General features: G+C 48.6%; 1 protein-coding gene across 3 annotated transcripts in view; it reads right to left on the bottom strand.

Moving 5' to 3' along the window:
* Positions 1–19,511, bottom strand: part of Arhgef7 (Rho guanine nucleotide exchange factor 7) — a 135,341-nt gene extending 115,830 nt beyond the window's left edge. For 2 of the 3 annotated variants that reach the window (XM_026381726.2, XM_026381725.2), the window contains exon 1: positions 19,321–19,500. In XM_026381726.2, the coding sequence (XP_026237511.1) occupies positions 19,321–19,485 (165 nt within the window). In that variant the 5' untranslated portion in view covers positions 19,486–19,500. Of the gene's footprint in view, positions 1–19,320 lie in introns of all 3 variants that reach the window. The other variant, XM_026381724.2, reaches the window with a different exon arrangement.
* Positions 19,512–19,764: the final 253 nt, after the last annotated feature.

Raw genomic sequence — 19,764 nt, forward strand, 5'->3', positions numbered from 1 at the left:
GGAACAGCACTAGCCCTGGGTGCTTGCAGGAGGTTAGGAAAAAAAAAAACTGCAGGAAAAAATTCAGAGCCAATGGGACTTTCATATTATCAATAAGTGGCCAAAAGCTGATGGGAAACCTCATTGCCACCCAACACTCAAGTTATTGGCAGAGTGTGACCTGAGTAAATAGAGCACAGTTATCAATAAGATGCGCAGCAGTCATACAAGAGGAAATAAAATTTTTAAAAACCATTTAGACAAACTGACCTTCATTAGTTGAAGATAAGGCTGCCAGTATATACACAAGAAGTCTGTTCATATTACTATAACTGAGGTATCTCACTGCTTATTTATACATCAAACCAGAAGTTACATCACTTCTCTGCCCAAAACCCTTAAAAGTTCCACTCTTTTTCATGCAGAGAAAAAGCCAATTCCTATGAGAGAATGAGAAGACAAACCACAGACTGGTAAAAGAAGGATCTGCAAAACACACAGCCAAAGACTTGTATCCTAAATATACAAAGAATTCTTAAAAATTAACAATAAGGAAAAAAATTAATGGGCAAAAGAAGCCAGGCTTGGCAATACACACCTGTAATGCCAGCAACTTTGGAGGCTGAGTCAGGAGAATCACAAGTTCAAGGCCAGCCTCAACATGTAGCAAGACTCTGTCTCAAAAAATAAAAAGATTTGGGGGTGTGGTTTTGTGGTAGAGCAGTCCTGGATTCAATCCCCAGTACCACCAAAAACAAAAGGGGGTGGAGGGCAAAAGACCTGAAGAGACAACAAAGAAGATTCGTAGATGCCAAGTGTGTTAGTCAGCTTTCTGTTACTGGAACAAATACCTGAAGTAAATCAGTTTATAAAGAGGAAGGATTTACTTTGGCTCATGGTTGAGAGGTTTCAGTCCATGGTCATTTGGCTCTTACTACTTTGGGGCCTGTGGCAAGGCAGGACCATGTGGCAGAAGGGCCAGGATCATAATACCCCCTTCAAGGACATGCCCCGGTGACTCGACTTCCTCCCACTAGGGCCCCACCTGTTAACAGGTTATACCATCTCCCAGTAGCACCATAGGCTGGGACCAAGCCTTCAACACAGGGCCTTTGAGGGACGCTTTCCCAAACCATAGCACAAATAAACATGTGAAAAGATACTCCCTGTTATACATCACCAGGGAGATGAAGATTAAAGCACAGTGTCACTACACACAGATTTAAATGAACAGAATCCAGAACACCGACAACACCAAATGCTGGTGAGGATGTGGAGCAACAAGAATTCACATTCGGGGCTGGAGATGTGGCTCAGCGGTAGCGCGCTCGCCTGGCATGCGTGCGGCCCGGGTTCGATCCTCAGCACCACATACCAACAAAGATGTTGTGTCCACCGAGAACTAAAAAATAAATGTTAAAAGATAAACTAAAAAATAAATGTTAAAAATTCTAAAAAAAAAAAAAAAAAAAGAATTCACATTCATGCCCGCAGAAATACGAAATGGTACAGCCACGTTGGAAGGCAACTGGTGGTTTCTTATAAGCTAAACGTAGTCTTATCATACAAGCCTGCAATTGTGCCCCTTGGTATTTACCCAAATGAGTTTTTTAAAACATTCTTCTAGTTGTTGATAGATCTTTATTTTATTTATTTGTATGCGGTGCTGAGAATAGAACCCAGTGCCTCACACATGCCAGGCAAGTGCACTACTGCTGAGCCACAGCCACAGCCCCCCAAATGAGTTTTTTAAGAACTTAGGTCCACACAAAATCTGTAAGCAGATGTCTTTATCAGCTTTACTCATAATCTCTAATACTTGGAATTTACCAGGACATGAATGGGTAAACAAATAATGGTATATCAAACAACATGTTATTCAGTGATTAAAAAAAAAAGAAGTGCACCATCAAACTGAAAAGATGGAGGAAGCTTAAATGTATATTGAAAGAAGCCAGTGGGAAAAACTATATGATTTCAAATATATAACATTCTGGAAAAGACAAAGCTGTGGAGACAGATCAGTGGTTGTCTAGGGCTGAAGGGAGGGAGCGTAAGGGGGCAGAGGATTTTAGGGCAGTGACACTGTGCTATACAATACTATAAAGTGGATATGTCATTGTACATTTATCAGGACCCAAGCAATGTACAAGATGAACTGTCATAGGAACCGTGGGCTTCAGTTCATTGCTGTGATCTGAACGTCCACTCCAATGCTCATGTTGAAAATGCACTGCCACTGCTGCTGCTGCTGCTGCTGTTGGGAGGCAGGACTGTTAAGCGGGTGTGTGGTCTTGGGGGCTCTGCCCGGTGCACTAATTCATGTCATTATCACAGGAATGGGTTCCTAATAAAAAGCATCAATTTAGCCTGATTTGCCCTCTGTCTCTTGAGGGTGTGTTTGCCCTTCTGCCATGTTGTGATGTAGCATGAAGGCCCTTAGCAGATGTGGTCCCTTGACCTTGGACTTGCAAGCCTCCAGCACCCTGAGCCAAATAAATTTCAGTGTTTGTCCTTCCACCAGTCCATGGTACTGTTGTAGCAGCAGAAAACTAGATGCCGATAATAAGTCGGTGTTACTCACCAGTTCTAACAGGTATGTCATTCACACCAGATGTTAATAATCAGGAGAGCTGGGGATGGAGGGAGAGAATATGGGGACTCTTTTTCTGCTCAATGCTTCTAGAAACCAAAAATGGGTCTTTTTAAAAAGCTGCGCGATAATAATCAAAAGCCCTTACAGTGGTCTACACAGCCCACCCCCTTGCTCCCTCCTTGACTATTACCAGCTATTGCTCACTCACACTGGCTCTGCTCTTCCTGGACTTGCCAGTGACTCCTGCCTCGGGACCTTTGCACTAGTGATCCCCTCTGCTGAAACACTCTCGCCACTTTGCTGTGATCATCATCAAGTCTCTGTTCAAATGACACATCTCAGAAACCCCAAGCCAATGACCTGACAAACAGCTGCAATGCCACCCTAGTTGCTTTGTGCCCCTACCCCATGCTGCTTTTCTTCCACACTGGATTGTGCCTGAGTGCTGCATTTACCAGATTTCTCCCTACACCATGTAGCTATTCTCTGCAAGCAGAGGACTGGTCTGAACAAATATATCTCATGGTGGCCCATCTGGCTCCTGATGGGTTATTTGTTCAATGAGTCAATAAAGTAAGGGCATGTGCCTAGGGCACTCTACATCACTTGATTAAACCTACCAAAAGTGGTGTTGATGCTGTGGCATCTAGAACCAAAATGTGACATACAGTCACTGGATATGGCCTGAAACATGTCACTTGGTGATTCCGTCATGGTGTGCACATCAGAGTGTACTTGCACAAATCAAGACAGCTGCCATGCCACCATGTCACTCTGTGATATCGCTTATGGAACCTCTGTCATGAATGCAGTCTTGTTGGTCAAAACAGCAAGCACGTGACTGTACACTGCTGGGGATGGAAGACATGAGACGGAACTATCCTAAAACTTGGAAATACAATCACTATAAGAAAAATGATGGAGAAATCAAAGACTCATTTTGCTTTTAGACCTTAACCCCTTCCCATCATGACATACATACATACACCCCGTCATACCACCCTGCCAGAGGCCAGCTGCCCACCTGCTGCCCAGCTCTCCCAGGACTGCCCGCATGCAAGGCCAGGGCTCAGCTTTCCCTGTGTGTGCATCAGGGCATCAGTCCATCAAGGGCTGCACAGAGGAGCTCTGGTTACAGCTCTCATCTCTGTCACTGAGGAAAATCACTGGCTCATTTCCGTCATTCACATTTCATGCAGGCATCCCTAATATCCGTGAGTTCACAAGCCTGCATTATATTTGTTTCCTAAGTTTCACAAGGGGGCTCTAGACCTCATGTGATTCTGGTATTTCAGAGTTGAGAGACGGGAGGAAATTCAGAAAAAGCTAGGGAGAGACAGACACACAGAAAAAGAAACAGGCACACAGAGGGAAGTGGTGAACAGGACCCACGGGGCATACATGCGTTGCTGACAAACATCCTGCCAAGGGCACTTCGGGGGAGGGCACAGCCCAGCAACTTGCTGCATTTTCCTCAGGTTTCTCAGGCCTGAGTTCTCCACTGGTGCTGAGCACATTCATGCCATTTCCTCTGTCCTCTCCACTATTTCTGGCCCACGCAGTGAGTGTCACTCAGGTGACTCTGTCCTTCAGTTCTATAACTTCCACTGGGTTCTTCTTTACAGTTGTGTCTTTGCTGAGGGCGTCTATGTTCTCATCAACATCCCCTCTCAAAGCCACGTTATGGTGCCTGCTGGGCCCCTCTGTGGACAGCTCCAGCACCACCCATGGGGGAGAAACACGGCTAGCAGGGCCTCAGCGACCTCTGGCAAAGGAGTTCCCGTGCCCACCAGCCTTCCCCTGCCTGATCTAGTGTTTTCTCCTGCAACTAGTCTTGGGGCTGGAAATTGTCAAAAATGTCGATGTTTTCTCCGACTATGAGTAAAACATGGATTCTCAATTGGCAAGTGAACAGAAAGCAGCAATTGGGGTTGACTGGAAGGACAGTGCAAATCCCAATGGCTATTTCAGATTTCAGGGAACCAGGTAGCCTGGTGGATGGACGAACTCTGCATCCCTTAGAGGCAGTCTCAGGAGTGGCAGCCAGCTGAACACCATGAAATGAAATGTGTCCTTAAGGAGCAATGGTAGGAACTGGCTGCAGGGCTGCTCCCTGGGTTTGCTCCCTGGGTTTCCTCCCTGGGTTTCCTCCCTGGGGCTGCCCCTGAGGACTCTTCCCTGGGGCTGCTCCCAGACCCCATAGCCAAGTCACAGGGTTAAATCCTACACTTTCCTGGAAAACCCCAGTACTAAAGACACCTACAGTAGCTCAGGGTCCACCTCATCCCCGCAGCTGCTCCTAGCCCTGACCGGAGTGTTTCAAGTGCCTTGACGCCTCTAGCTAAGCTTCATTTCACCAGACCTTGCCCAAACCTCCTGAGCTTGGTCTCTCAACAAAGATCATGTTTCTCTTCCGTTTTAGAAGAAAACTTCTGTGCAGATGGGGATCGCAACTTTTCAGGTAAATTCCGAGTCCCCTTCCAACTTATGTGGGACTTTTTTCTCCAGTCTTTCTGCATCGTGTTTGAATATTGCAGACCCACAGGGAGGCAGACCTCAGGTGCTGTACTGCCTGAAGTGAGAAGGCACTGGCTGGGAAATGCACCAGATGTAAGGGCCACCTGTGGAAGATCCCCTGGGAACACAGCTGGGCCCCACCTGCAGTACTGCCAGGTGACTCACAGTGGTCTGGGTCATGGTTCTCAATTTTGGTCCCCTGGACCACCAGCATCAGCAGTCCCTCAGACCTCAGAGGGATACAGCTTCTCCACCCTAGCTTAGGCCTCCTGCATGAGCAGCTCTGAGGGTGGAGACCAGCTCTGTATCTGCACATGCTCAAATTGAACAGCTACCAGTGCAAGACAGAAACACACAGAGAGCAGTTAGTTTTTGGCAATGTCTCCATCCTTACCTAAAATCCCGCTCATTGTCAGATAAGCCAAAGGGGAAAGATGAAACACCCAGCATTAATGCATTCCAAAGATGAGGATGAAGGTCTTAGAAGTTCTCAGGGTGATGGCTTCTCGTGCTCAGTACAATACTTATTGAACTCAAACCAATGGACTCATCCACTGAGAAGGAAAGAAGCACATTTCAAAACATGGGAAATGAACAAAAATATGCTAGGCATAATTCCCTGAAACTATTGGAAAGGACAGTTTTCTAGAGTCTCCTTTATCCAGAAAAGCATGCCTGACATTCACATCCTATTAACAAAGGTTACAGTGAAGTTGCTAACCCATTGCTGCTCCTGCACACGCCTGTGCCGGGTTTTCATGCGCCTAGCCTCAGCTGCATCTGTGGGCTCAGTCGTTGTCTCACCCCACAGCTCTGTTTCCAGCACTTTCCAGCCCCACAAACCTGCAAGCTCAAATCTCTCCCTTTCCAGAGACCCTCTCTCCTGTACTAACTCATGGGCCCTGACTGAGGTGACCAGTAATGAGGGTGGCCCTAGATCCAGGTTTTCCCAGGCCCGTCCAGCTGTTCCCACTGCCCTAGACCAATCATGAGTGGGCCTTCCCTCCCCCCAGCTCAGCCAGCACTGGCAGGTCTTCAGTGGCACACACTCTGACTCTGGCAGCACACCAGTCAGCCCCCTCCCCACCTCCTGTCATGGTGCCCTCTACTGACTAAGCCCATTGGCCACCCCTCTTAAGTCTCCTGGGACCGTGGGCACTGCTAGGTTATTCATTTCCAAGTTCCCCCAGCTGAGTCTGACCTTCACACAGTAGCACCACAACTCCTGGTGAGAAATCTCACCACTTCTACAGCTTCAGGTCACAGCTCTGCACTGTGATTCCCTGGTGTATAATACAGTCCAGGTGTCCTTCAGGCTTTCAAAGCTCCACACAACCACACTCCAAGTCATGGAACCCATTCACGATCTCCATGCACTAGCCCAGGCCACATGCAGGATTCGCTCAGAGGTGACCCTGCGCCTCTCCTGCTGTGCAGTCAGAGACTTGGGGGTGGCTCCAAAGGCCTTTCCCAAGTCAACCCATCACAAGCCCTGTGGACTTGGTTCCTGGAACCCTCTCAATTCTATCATCATCTCTTTGGCATACCTGCTCCACCCTAACCCCAGGTCTCAACAGCTCTCTGCAGACATTCCCATATAATTTTCTACATGTTGTTTTCTAAACATGCAGCTGATCATATTGTTCCCTCCTTAAAACCCTGGGAAAGCACGACTGGCCCACTAGGCCCTCTGCTGCCTGGCCTCGCCATCTCTCCTGGCACCCTTGTTCAGTCCAAGGCCATCTAGGCCTCTCCAGGGCACCCAATGCACCAGGGATCCCCCAAGCCAGGCCACCCCTCCTCCATTACAGAACCCCGTCCTCCAGAGCTCGACTCCAGTGCCACTGCACGACAGGAGCCTGCCCTACCCCATCCCTGCCCCATCTGCCAAGGTTAGCAGGTCCCTCTGCTGCACGTGTGGAAATCCATCTCGCCTTCAGCGCACGCCTCACTCACAACATAGCCGCTCATGTCATTTCTTGGACGTTACTCTCCTCCACCATTGGGTTACTTTTGCAAGTCATAAATCTCCAAGGCCTTGCATGATTCTTGAATACAGTGAACACCCAATCAAGATTTGAGGAGAAAATAAATAAATGAACAGATAAAAAGATGAGTCTCTGGTAATAAATCCCTTTCCCCATAAAATGTAAGTACACTACACGTTTTCTAGAATCACGATTAGGTTCAAAAGTAGAAGACAGCCTGTACACCAACAAAAAAAATCATATGACAGGGCAAAACTGACAAGCCCCAGACTGAGGCACCCCCACACACAGTGGCCTGCGGTCTTTCAAAGGTGCAGTCTGACGAGCACCAACATGGGTGCACCCTCACGAAACCCGTGACCACATCTGCCCCTGGCTTCGCAATCACCTCCTCCATCCCAGGTCCCCAAGCAAGGCTCAGCCCACTGTCACTGAAATACCGCGTATTTTCTGGAAGCCCACATCAGTAGAACCACATGGTGTGTACTCTGCTCTAGTTTCTGTCACTCAGCACAATATTGAGGCTCAACCATGCTCTGGGCTATTCTCTCATCTATAGTAAAGATATACCACAATTCTAAATTCACCAGCTAGAAACATTTGCTTATATCTACTTTGTGGGTATTAAAAATAAAACTACTGTGAACATTTGTGAAAGACTCAATATGGAGACACCATTTTCTTGGGCAGATACCTAGAAGTGGAATGGCTAAAACATTTGTTAGGTGTATGTTTAGTGTTTTAGGAAACTCATGACCTGTATTCTGAAGTGCTGACTGATTTTACATTGCCACCAGCTGTGAGAGTCCAGCTCCTTCCTGCCCTTGCCCACACTTGACATGATCACTCTTCCCAGCAGTTGTGATAACAGATATATAGTGTGCAGCCCTACCTCGTTGGGGCTTTATCACTAATGGAGTTGAGTTTCTTTTCATGTGCTTATTTGCCATATTGATATCTTCTTTGGTGAAGTGTCTATCGAGACCATTTATTTCCTTTTTAAACTGAATTGTTTGTTTCCTTATTGAGGTCTAGGAGTTCTTCATGTATTCTGGATACAAGTTCTTAAACACACATATGATCTGCAAATATTTTCTCCCAATCTATGTTTTGTCTTTTCATTCTCTTAACAGTATCTTTCAAAGAACAGAAGTCTTTCCTTTTGACTAAGTCCAATTCATCAACTCTTTTAGAGATCATGTTTTTGGTGTCATATCTAAGAAATCTTACCTTGCCGAAGTTACAAATGTTTGCTCTTGTGTTTTCTTCTGGTTGTTTATGATTTAGGCTTTACATCTAGATCTATGATTCATTTCAAATTAACTTTTGTATGCTGGGGACACCTAGCCTGGAGTTCATTAAAATAGTGGTTTCTAATCATTCTGGCACCATCACTGAAGACAGCGTGCTTTCAACAGTAAATTGCTTCTGCACCTTTGCTGAAAGTCAGGTGTCTTTTGTGGGTCTATTTTTGCACTCCATTCTGTCCTGTATATTTAGTGCTGTGTCTTTTGGACAGTGCCTCAAAATTACTGGAAACCACATCCTCCAACCTTCTTCCTTCTCTCAGTTCTTTGGCTACCCCAGGTCCTTTGCATCTTCATATATATTTAGAATTATTTGTTAAAGCAGGTGCAATGATGCATGCCTATAATCCCAGCAGCTCACAAGGCTAAGGCAAGAGGATCCCAAGTTCAAAGCCAGCCTCAGCAACTTATCAAGATCCTGTCTCAAAATAAAATAAAATAAAATAAAAGGACTGGAGACATGGCTCAGTGGTTAAACACCCCTGGGTTCAATCCCTGGTACCAAAAAAAAAAAGATAAGAAAATCATTTGCCAAGGTCTAGCCAAAAAAATGCTGGGATTTTGGTCCTGATCCTGTTGGAGCTGTGGATCAGTGTGGGAGAATCAGCATCTTAGCACCAGAGAGACTTCTGACTCAAGCCTCAGGTCCTCTTCCATGTCACCCATCAGCATTGGGCTTTTAGAGAGCACGCATCTTTCTTATTGTTGTTAGATTTATCCTCAATCGTTTCTCTTTTCTTCCTTTTCCTTTTGCTATTGCAAATGTATTTTATTCCAATTTCTGATCATTTTGCTATATATAAAAATATACTTGCTTTTTTTCCTTTTTTCTTTCCACACATCACAATTGATTTTTGTATATTAATCTTATGTACTTCAACCTTGCTGAACTCACTTAGTGGTTCCTGTGTCTACTTTGCGGATTCCATACAATTTTCTGCACAGTGCAAGGACAGGTTGTGGGTTCCTTTCCAACCCGGACGCCTTTGATTTCCTCTTCTCTTTCCTCAGGTATCCAGTGCAAGGTTGGACATCCCAGTATTGTTGCCCGTCTCAGGGAAATGCTCCATCTTCCACATCTGGAGTGCTGCCCCCTTCACCAGGAATAGATATTGGGTTTTATCAAGTGCTTTTCCCTCATCTATTGAAATAATCCTGTAGTTTTCCTCTTTTAGCCTATTAATATCATAAATTGTATTGAGTGATTTTCAAAAGAGAAACTAACTTTGCTGCCCTAAGGTCAATCCCTCTAGGTTATGATGTATTACCCTTTTCATATAATGCTAAATTTGATAGGCTAATTAAGTTTTAGATCTATATTCATGGAATTACTGGTTTATGATATTTTTCTTACAATGTCTTTACCAGGGTTTTTATTGGAGGCGGGGGATGCTGGGGATCAACCCAGGGCCTTGTGCATGCAATGCAAGCACTCCACCAAATGAGCTACATCCCCAGCTCCGGGGTTGTTTTTGTTTTGTTTTGTTTTGTTTTGTTTTAAATCAAGGGAAGGCAGACTTCATTTAACAAGTTGAGAAGTATTCTCCAAGTCCAATTTTTTTTTTAAAAGTTTATTGAACTGCCATTATTTTTCCCCTAAATGTATAGCAGAATTCAGCAGGGAAGCTATCCTGCCTAGAATTTTCTTTATGAGAAGGTTTTTACCTATAAATGTAATTTCTGTAACAGACAGGACTATTCAAGTTACCCATTTCTTCTTGAGTGAGCTTTGGTGGTTTGAGTTTTCCAAGGAACTTGTCCATTTCATCTACACCACAGAATTCACTGGTATATAAAAACACACCCGTTTTATGCAGCCTGCAGAATCTGCAGCCACCCCATGTCAGTGGTCTGTCTCCTCCTTTCCCATCAGTCCCGCTAGAGGCTTATCATTTTTACTGATTCTCTCAGAGATCCAGCTTTTGGTTTCGTGGATTTTTCTTAGGAATGTTCTCCTTGTTTCATGGACTCCCTTTCCATTCCTTACTATGCTTGCTTCTTCCTCTGGGTGTAATTTGCCCACGTTCTTCTTGTTTCTTCAGGTGGAAGCTCCTTCACAGATGACCGAAGACTGGCCTAGGTGAGGTGAGCAGGGCCTCACTCCCCAAGTACCCCGAAAGCTCGCAGGCCACGAGCAGAGCCGTGCTTGCTGCTGCCCCTCAAGAGCCAGCCTGGAGAGCTACACAGCATGGCCTCGGGATGTGCTTGTCAGGGTGCCCTGAAGGAACCGTGGATGACAAAGCTGGAAGTCTCCTGCCCCTTAACAATGTGGCCTCTGTGGTGCTTTCTGGAAGCTTAACCTTTGACACAAGTCTGTAAACAATTCAACCACACGCTATTAATAGAGCCTGTTTTCAAAAGAAACAAAAATACATTTAAAATAGGAATAAATGTAACCACAAAATTCATTTCCGCTAGGAGAAATCAGCTACCAGCACCAGTGTGTCGTGGGATTAGTTATATAATCACAGATCTTAAATAAGGTGACTTCTTCAGCACACAGAAAAGCCAGAGAGAGATTGCTCAAGAAAACTCTGGGAAGGCTGGAGGGAAGCTGGCTGCTCAGGCAGCCTCCAGTTCCTCCTGAAGAGCCCACAACAGAGGCAGTCAGAGCCAGAAACATTCTCCAGAAACTCCTAATTTTCTGTCAAAATCACTATAACGTTCTCCCTTAAATTGAGTGTTAAAGTCATAAATCTTTTGGCATGTGTTCAGAAAGCAATTGGCTTTTTCAGACAATCTGTCTTTCTAACCAAAAACTTCTGAAACTTTGCTAGCTATAAATGGAAACTTAATGCCACTTATGAACTTGAACTCTAACAAGGACAGGAAACTGGTGGAACGTCCCTGGCACAGGGACTTAGTGGTGAGACCCTTGGAACTGAGGGAAAGGGCCAACGCGGTCCTCATTACAAAACAAAATCGAAGACATCCTGTCAGAACCAGACTTCATCACAAGAAGCTATGCAAAATCAAGACCAACTTGGGACTGTGGACTCCCACTTTGGACTTAAGCGATTCAGTGTGAACTGGAAGTCCCAGCTGCGTTTACATGTGCTCTTCTCAGGATCTGAAGTAACATACAGCTTCTTCAGAACAAAGAGGGGAATGTCATCAGCCCCTTAAAAAGAAAACTGCTCCGAGTGTGATAATAAAGCTCCGTGTACCACACCAAGCAGCAAGGAGAGCCGGCTGTAGATGACCCTACATCTAGAGAGGGCAAGGCGGGTCTCCCTGAGGGCCTGCAATCCTTGCCAGGGGCCTCAGAGGTGACCACCCCACAGGCACAAGCCTCCCAGCCCTGCCAGTGGGCATGTGGCTTGCTCTTCAGCCATCACCAGTGATCTAAGCAGTCTCCAATGTGGAAGCCAAATTCCAAGAGACAGCCAGGCAGACCTTGATGCACACCTGGGACGAGCTCCAAGTGGTTCCAGAATTGGCAGGGAGACCAGCCGGGGCTGCGGCTCAGGGGCAGAGCATTCCTAGCCCAGGGAGGCCCTGGGTTTGATCCTCAGCCCACATAAAGACCAACAAAATAAAGGTACTGTGTCCATCTATAACTAAAGAATATTCTTAAAAAAGAATTGGAGGGTACAGAGAGAGAGGGAAAGGAAGGAAGAGAGAGAGAAAAAGAAACCAGATATTAAGAAACAAGGAAAACCAGATATTTAAACAAATTTTAAAATTTCTAGGTAGAAATTTAAAAATAATAGTCAAAGTAGAGACAAAACAAAAAAATTCAGTGGAAAGTTTAGAAGATTTAGAAGTCAGAAAAATAGCTTCTGGGAGGGGGAACACTCTACCACTACGCTCCGCCCAGCCCCAGGCTGGCTGGCGCAATTGGACCGGGACGGCCTCTCCAGGACCCACTCTCCTCCGTCGGGCCCCTCAGCTTCCAGGCACCGGCTTCATCCTTGTGGTGGGGCAGGGCCTGAGAAAGGGTGGAAAGCTCAAGGCCTCCGCGGCTGGGCTACAAACTAGCACTGGGCGCTTCTGCCACCCGGGTGAGACCAGCTCAGATTCAAGAAGGAAGCAAAGAGGCTCTGGATGGGGGCAGCGATGGACAGCGGGACAGCTGAGCCGCTTCTGTGCTGGACCACACCCTCCTTCCCTCTGAATCCCAGGAGGCTGTCTCCCTCCACAGTCCTGGGAGCACCCTTAGACTGCAGGACTTGCCCAGCTGAAGGCAGCTGCCTCAGCCAGCCCTTGTGCATACCAGGAGTCTGGGCTGGGTGACCACTATGTCCCTTCATGCTGAGACACTTTACACTGAAGGCCCTGCTTCCTCTCATGGCTGGACAGGTGCTCCACACACAGGCACGTACGTGACGTCTCCCTGCACACGGTGGCCTCCCCAGCATGCATGTAACAGGAACCCCACAGACCCAACGATCAGAGTGTGATCGTTTTTTTCTTTTTTTGAAGTACTGGGGGTTGAACCCAGGGGCACTCTGCCACTGAGCTACATTCCCAGCTCTAACTTGAGCTCTATCTCAATCTTGATTTTGAGACAGGGTCTCCCAAAGTTGCTCAGGCTGGCCTCCAACTTACAGTCCTCCAGGATAAAGCCTCCTGCTAGGGTGACAGGTAAGCACCACTGGACTGCATTAAAATAGGTGTTTGGCCAGGCGACTAGGGAGACCGAGACAGGAGGATCACAAGTTCAAATCCAGCCTCAGCAATGGCAAGGCAAGGCACTAAGCAACTCAGTGAGACCCTGTCTCTAAATAAAATACAAAATAGGGCTGGGGATATGGCTCAGTGCTCAGTGCCCCTGAGTTCAATCCCTGGTACCCTCCCCTAAAAAAGGTGTGTTTGAAGCAAATTCTGCACATCTTCCATTGGCACAGCCCTACTGCCCTTGAGCTACAGACAGCAGCAGACACACACCACTCTGCAAAAGTGGGCTGAGAACCGTCAGGAGTTCAGAAGGAAAACTGAAAACGCAAAGGCATTGGGAGACAGAGGCCCCTGAGCCAATTCTGCACACCTGGTGACAGGGAAAGTGGGGAAGTTGCTGGGGCAGCCCTCTGCTGAGGAGGCCGCCGCCCGGCCCTCCTTTCCCATTCGGCACTCCTGACCTTTGACCTTCATGAAACCTGGTACCTGAAACCTGAGTGCCCAGGCTCCACCCTCCGGCCCCTTCCAGTCTCCACAAGCCCCGAAGCTGTGGCGTGGCCTGGCGCTGACCAGGGGTGTCTGGTGGTGGGGAGGGAGCTACAAGAACCTGCTCTGAGAATAAAGCAACCTTCCTGGACCTGAGTGGCTCTGAGGCTCAAATCACAGCTCCGCATTTCCCAAACCCAGTGGAAAGTTCCTGAGCCTCAAATGATAAAACAACAGCAATTGCACGTCTTCTCATTTACTGTGAGACACCCTATCGCCCCAACAGGCCATTCCCATCAGCAGAGAGCATTCATATCCTCCTAAGAGGAGGAAACTGGGACTCAGAGAAGGCAGGCAGGTTGCTTGAAGTCACACAGCAAATGACTGCAGCAGTGAAGCCAGGTCTATCCAACCCACCACCAGTCCTGGAACTGCAGGAGGCACAGTTGTGTGACCAAAGGAACTGTGTGCCCTTACCACCCCTGCCTGAAGTGAGGGACACCAGGGGCAGTTCTCCAACTCACGGGAGATTCCAGTCTAAAAAGCTGAGAGCCTCCCATGACGAGAACACACAGCTCCACACCCCCAGGCAGCTCCATTTGTTATATTTTACAGTCATTAGTTACCTCTGCACATTCCAGGAAACATCTGTATGGCTCTTTAGTTTTACTCTATGCACATATGCGTGTGCCTCTTGGTACAAATGGAAACTGAGTAAGCACTAAGAGGAGGAAAGCCCCGGGAACCAGAGTCAGGTGGGGGCCGCCAGCCCAGAGCTGGACTCTGCCCTCTGTGGTGCCCTTCCTGCAGTGGCTGCAATAAGGGTACAGGGTGGGATAGGCATGGGCCATGTGCAGTTTCTAGAGGCACCCCAGGACAAGGAGAGGCCAGCTCTCTGCAGGACAACGTGAGCCCCTGCCAGGCGCCTTTGGAGCTGTTCCTGACAGGGAGGGGCTGGGCACACTTCCCAGGTAGCCACCTGCACATGCCTCCTGAGGGTGCCCCACAATGCCCATTCTTCCTGAGACCCCTGCTGGGTGGTTCACACGACCTGATCCTTAATTCCATCTGCCCAAGGTGCCCACATGTGCTTGCCCTGTCTTATTTCCCAGTGTGGGCTGCAACTCCTAGGGGCCAACTACCAGCTTCCTCTAAATGCAGTCCAGGTGGCAGGAGCAGGTCTGACATCTGGGGAAAGGTCACAGACCTGGGTTTGACCCTCCTGCCTCCAGCTGCAGTGGGGGACTCACAGCCAGGCTTGCCACTGCGAAACGGCATCTGTAAAGGAGGTGAGTACTTGTAAAGGAGGTGAGCAATTTGTAAAGGCGCCCGAGACTCTGGACAGATGCGAGTTTCGTTTCGTTTCTTCTCTCTTCTTTTCTTTAAAAGAGTATATTAAAGTGAGTAGAGCAAGCAGGGAAAACAGGCAGATTCTAGGGTTAGCTCTGCTAACAGAATGAGAGCCTGGTCCTGGGAGAGCACACCTGGGACTGAGCGCTGCCCCAATGACACACCTCCTGAAACAGCATGCCACCAGCAACACCCCAACCACCAACCCAGAGGTGTGTGTGCATGTGCGTGGATGTGAGTGTGCATGCATCCCTGAACATGTGCACATGCACCTGTCTGCACACCTGTATTTGTGCACCCACATGTGTGCTCATGCACATGTGAGACACCAACATGAACACCATAGTGATTTCAATCTGGCTCTCAGGAGCCCTCTTCTAATGTCCCTGGTTTAAACTGAATTTGACTTTGTGTGCTTCATTTTGAGAGAACCAGCAAAGACAGCTCCAGCTCCGCTCTTCCCCAGGCCTAAAGCCTAAGTAAGAATCACACTGGCTCAGGGTCTAGATGGACTTCAAAGTCGCATGCTTCAAAAGTGAATGTTTATCAGCCAGGTGCAGTGGCACACGCCTGTAATCCCAGGGTCTCAGGAAGCTAAGGCAGGAGGATCACAGGTTCAAAGCCAGCCTCAGCGACTGAGCAAGACCCTGTTTCAAAATAAAAAGGGCTAGAGATGTGGTTCAGTAGTAAAGCATCCCTGGATTCAATCCTGGGACCTGAAAAAAAATGTTTATTATTGTATTATTGCAAAATCAATGATTCTGAGAGCTTCATTAGGGTAGGTTGATTAGAAGAGTCTGGATATAACTGAGAATCCTGATTGCAGGGTTTTAAGGACCTTAAAAATGGCCCAGAGATAGTCTGCATCCCAACTTCTCCATGAGTGATTTATCAGTCAATCAATGCATCTTTATGAACAGACATCAGGCATAGCCTTCCCACATGACCTGTTCTGGTGGGACCCCTCAACTGTCCCACGCATCACTGACCACATGCTGCGGAGGCCCAAGGGCCCATGAGAAGGCACAGTCTTCCTTGGGCACTTCTAAATTCTTCCCTTTCTTTCCCACCCCAGCCTTACCCACTCCAGAATTTTAAGCTGAGCAGAAAGTAAGTCTTGAGTCCACTGAGAAAGTGCTGCCTCAGATCTGCTGGTTTCTACACATCCACAGAAGGTCTCCTTGGTCTGGGGAAACACCAGATTCTAACCCACACATCAGGAAAAATGCAAATCTGACCTGCTCATCAAATGCTGGTCTCCTCAACTTCCCCCGTCCTCCCGTCTATCCCCTGCATCACGATTCGCTACTTCCTCCTGCTCACACTGTGGTCCTTCCCAGAGCTGTGTTTTCTCCTGTACTCGACCTGCTGTTCAGGGTTTTATCCCCCATGCATCATGGAAGGCAAGTAAGTGCTTCACAGGTTAATTTGGTTCAAATATGTTATGCTACCTGTTGGTCAAGTTGTTCCCCAAGATTCTTATGTTGAAATCTAACTCCAGTACCTCAGCAGGTGAGGTCCCTGCAGAGGTGATCAGAAAAGGTCATACCAGGTAGTGTGCCCCTGATCCAACAGGACCATGTCCTTATAAGAGGGGGATTTGGACAATGTGGAGACCACAAGCCCAGGCGCCCCAGACCCCTGAGCGAGGCCTGGATAGAACCTCCCCCACACTTCAGGGGAGCACAGCCTCACCTACATCTTGACCCCAGCCTCCAGGGGCCAGACCATGAGACAGGTGTGCACAACCAGGACAGTCAGGGGTGGCCTCTGACTTCTGACTACATCCTCCAAACACTGGTGGCTCCAGATCTCCTGGGGAGCACACTGCATGGGTTCCACGGAGCTTCTGTGCTCTCGTTTCCTGGGACACAGAAAGAGCCACATCCCTGGAGTTGTGTGTGGTGAAGTGGCCACTGCTGCACTCAGAGGGAGAATTAGACTGTCACGTTAACATGTGTTTATTAAGCTCCCAGTCACTTCCGTCCTCTAAAAGACCCCCTCGAGGTTCCCCCTCCTTGGGCTAGATCATCTAGAGATGTGCACGGTGTGTACTTGTGAGAACTGTGCTGCCCGGGCTCAGGGCATCTTGGCCTCAGTGTTTCAGAACAGGGGGTAGGGAGCCAGCCTGGCCCCGGGAAACCCAAGGGCAAGAGTGCATACAGGAGCACTGGGAAGAACACGCTGGCAATAACGCAAAGTGCTCAGGGGACGCTTACAAGTCCCTCTCTCTCTGGCTCCACTCTACCCTGAAAGAAAAGTGGAGGAACTGCATCAGGGGAACCTGAACCCATGGCTCTAAATGAGCAGGAGTCCAGTGAATGTCCTCTCTCCCCTCCACCCATCCCTGCTCTGAAGCACACCGACCAATGGGAGAAACATGCACACAAGGAAAGCCTCTTCAGCCTGTGCTTACTCCCAGGCTCAGGGCTGGCCTTAGGCTGTAAGCCTGGACAACTGAAGTCACAGGCTGCTCACCACTGCCCAGCAACTGGGGCCCCCTTCCAATTCCATGGGGACATTCAGTCGCCAACTGTTCCTGTTTAAGGGAAAACAGCCTCCGACTCACATTTCCACATTCGAGTAAAAGCCATCCGGCTTCATGTGTGCTTTGTGGCACATACTGTTGTGTGCAAACATGTGTAGGCACACAAAAAAGCAACTCTTAGGAAAGGGAGACTTCTGAAACGCAGAGTTCAGAGGCAGAAAATGGCTAATATTTTATTCCCCAAACCTATCTTTGAACCAGAGAGCCAGTAACTCTATCCATAATTGGTGCCTTTACCTTAAACTTTCATTGTGATGGAGTCAGTTTAAAACAAACCAATCAGGGCTCACGAGAACAAAACAATGGCTTCAACCTAAGAAATTTCCATGCAACTGTGTTTCAGAATATGCCATGTTCCAATCCAGCTGCTTCAAACTAAACATTTTATTCATTCCTGTCTTTGTTGTTTTAGAGATGAGAAGAATGCTACATTTTTCTAAGAAAATCTTTCCAAAAGTTAAAAAAGAAAATTATTGAAGTCTACCAATCAATATATTAAGGCAGTGAATATGCCAAACGACATCATGCTTTGAGGGCCACATTTTTATCAACACAGCTCATGAAGTTGCTTAAAGCTTCACTCTTTAGAAATGGAACAGCATATTTTAGTCTATTTTGGTAAAGTTAGCTTTTCAACATCTGTCCTTTATTATCAGAGGTACCAATATCCAGATGACAACAGTGCTCTGAGTGCCTTGAAATTTACATCCGCTCCTCAACCCATCTTAAATCATCATTTAAGTTTCACTTACAAGCAACATTCCTATTTTATGCAAGGCAGTTGTTTATTCTAAAATGCAAATTCTGTTTTCATAAATATGTTCCAAGTCAGAAAAATACCTAAAACTAGTATGCACAGCAAATTCATGTTAAAATAACATGTTTTCTGGCCTAATTTTAAATCTAGCACCATAACATGCAAACATGAATAAAATTACTTTTTCAAATCACTTAACCTTTTAACAAACTGTTTGTCATCCTGCCTGGGGGTCAATACATCCCGTTAAAAATGCAACAGTTCTTTCTAATTATGGTATGCTTGAAATTCTATACTTTAATGCCCTTTAAATAATTGTTGATCTTATTTTTAAAATTGTATATTGGCCAAAAAAAAAAAATTAGAGGCAAGACCTCAGTATTTTTGACGTATTTGGGCGCGTGGTTCTCAGAAGCTGGTCCCATCCCCTCGCCCTGCTCTTGTGGGAGATGAAAACTTTCATCGCTGGCAGACGCGGGTCAAGGTTCACGCTCCGGCGGGCCGCAGGGGAACCACCAGCGGAGCAGTCCGCTCAGATCGGCGTGAAGTCGAGACGAGTCTGGGATTCTAAGCCAGCCCCGGAGAAGACAGGGCTTTGAATCCCGGCGTGCCACCGCGCCGGCCTGGGTGCGAGCGGAATCCTCGGTGGGGAAAGTAGTAAGTGGCTTCGCAGCCCAGCCCTCGGCGACGATGGCTGCGCCTTTTAAACACGCACAGCAGCGGGCCCATTGAACCGAAGGGCGAGAGCCCCCTGCAATGCCACCGACGAAAATCGTTCGAACAAAGCCATCTCGGGAAGCTGCGCGCGCTGGAACAAGGTTTTGTGACCGGTCGCCGCCAGCGAGCAAAGCCGACCACCCAGCGCCGTGGAGCAACTCAACGTCAGGGCGGAGCAGAACCCCCTCTTCTCCGCAAGCAGAGCACTCTCCTTCCCCCGACCCCGACCCCGCCGCGTCCCCCCGGGCGGCCGGCCCCTCCCCCGACCCAGCCCGCCCCGCACACAATGGCGCCCCCCGAGCTCCCGCCACCCGTCCCCGCGCCCGCCGCGCCGCCCGGTCCGCGCACAAAGGAGGGCGCGCGGGGCCGGGGACGCGCCAGGTGCTCCTGCGCGCATCGCGGGCCGCGCGGGGCCGGGGACGCGGGCCGGGCCCGACCGGGCTGGGGGCACTTACTTTCTCGATGGTCCCGGGGAGCAGGCGCTCCAGCAGCCTGCAGAGGACCACCCCATCCTTCAGCGACGCCTGCAAAAAGCCCTCCGGGTCGGAGATGGTTTTCTTGGGCGACTCTAGCACCCCCAGGGTGATGAGCCACGTAACGGTCTGCTCGGCGGAATTCATCGCTGCGGCGGCTCGGGCAGAGCGCAGGGAGGGGGCCCGCGCGCGCCGTTCACCTCGGAGCGGCGGCCCGGCCCGCGGCCGCCCCCGCCCCCGCCGCCTCCGCGCCCATGGGGCGCTGGGCGCCGGCGATTGGCTCGGCCGGCCCAGCAGGTCCGGCTCGGCTCCGCTCGCTCCGCGCGCCCTGGCCCGCTGTCAAGTGCCTTTTCATTAGATGCACAGGAACCTGCGGGCGCCGGGCGCCGCCCCCGCCGCCGCCCCCCGGCCGCGGCCGCCGTCGCC

Source organism: Urocitellus parryii, chromosome 2 (assembly GCF_045843805.1).
Source record: "Urocitellus parryii isolate mUroPar1 chromosome 2, mUroPar1.hap1, whole genome shotgun sequence".
Classification (NCBI taxonomy): Eukaryota; Metazoa; Chordata; class Mammalia; order Rodentia; family Sciuridae; genus Urocitellus; species Urocitellus parryii.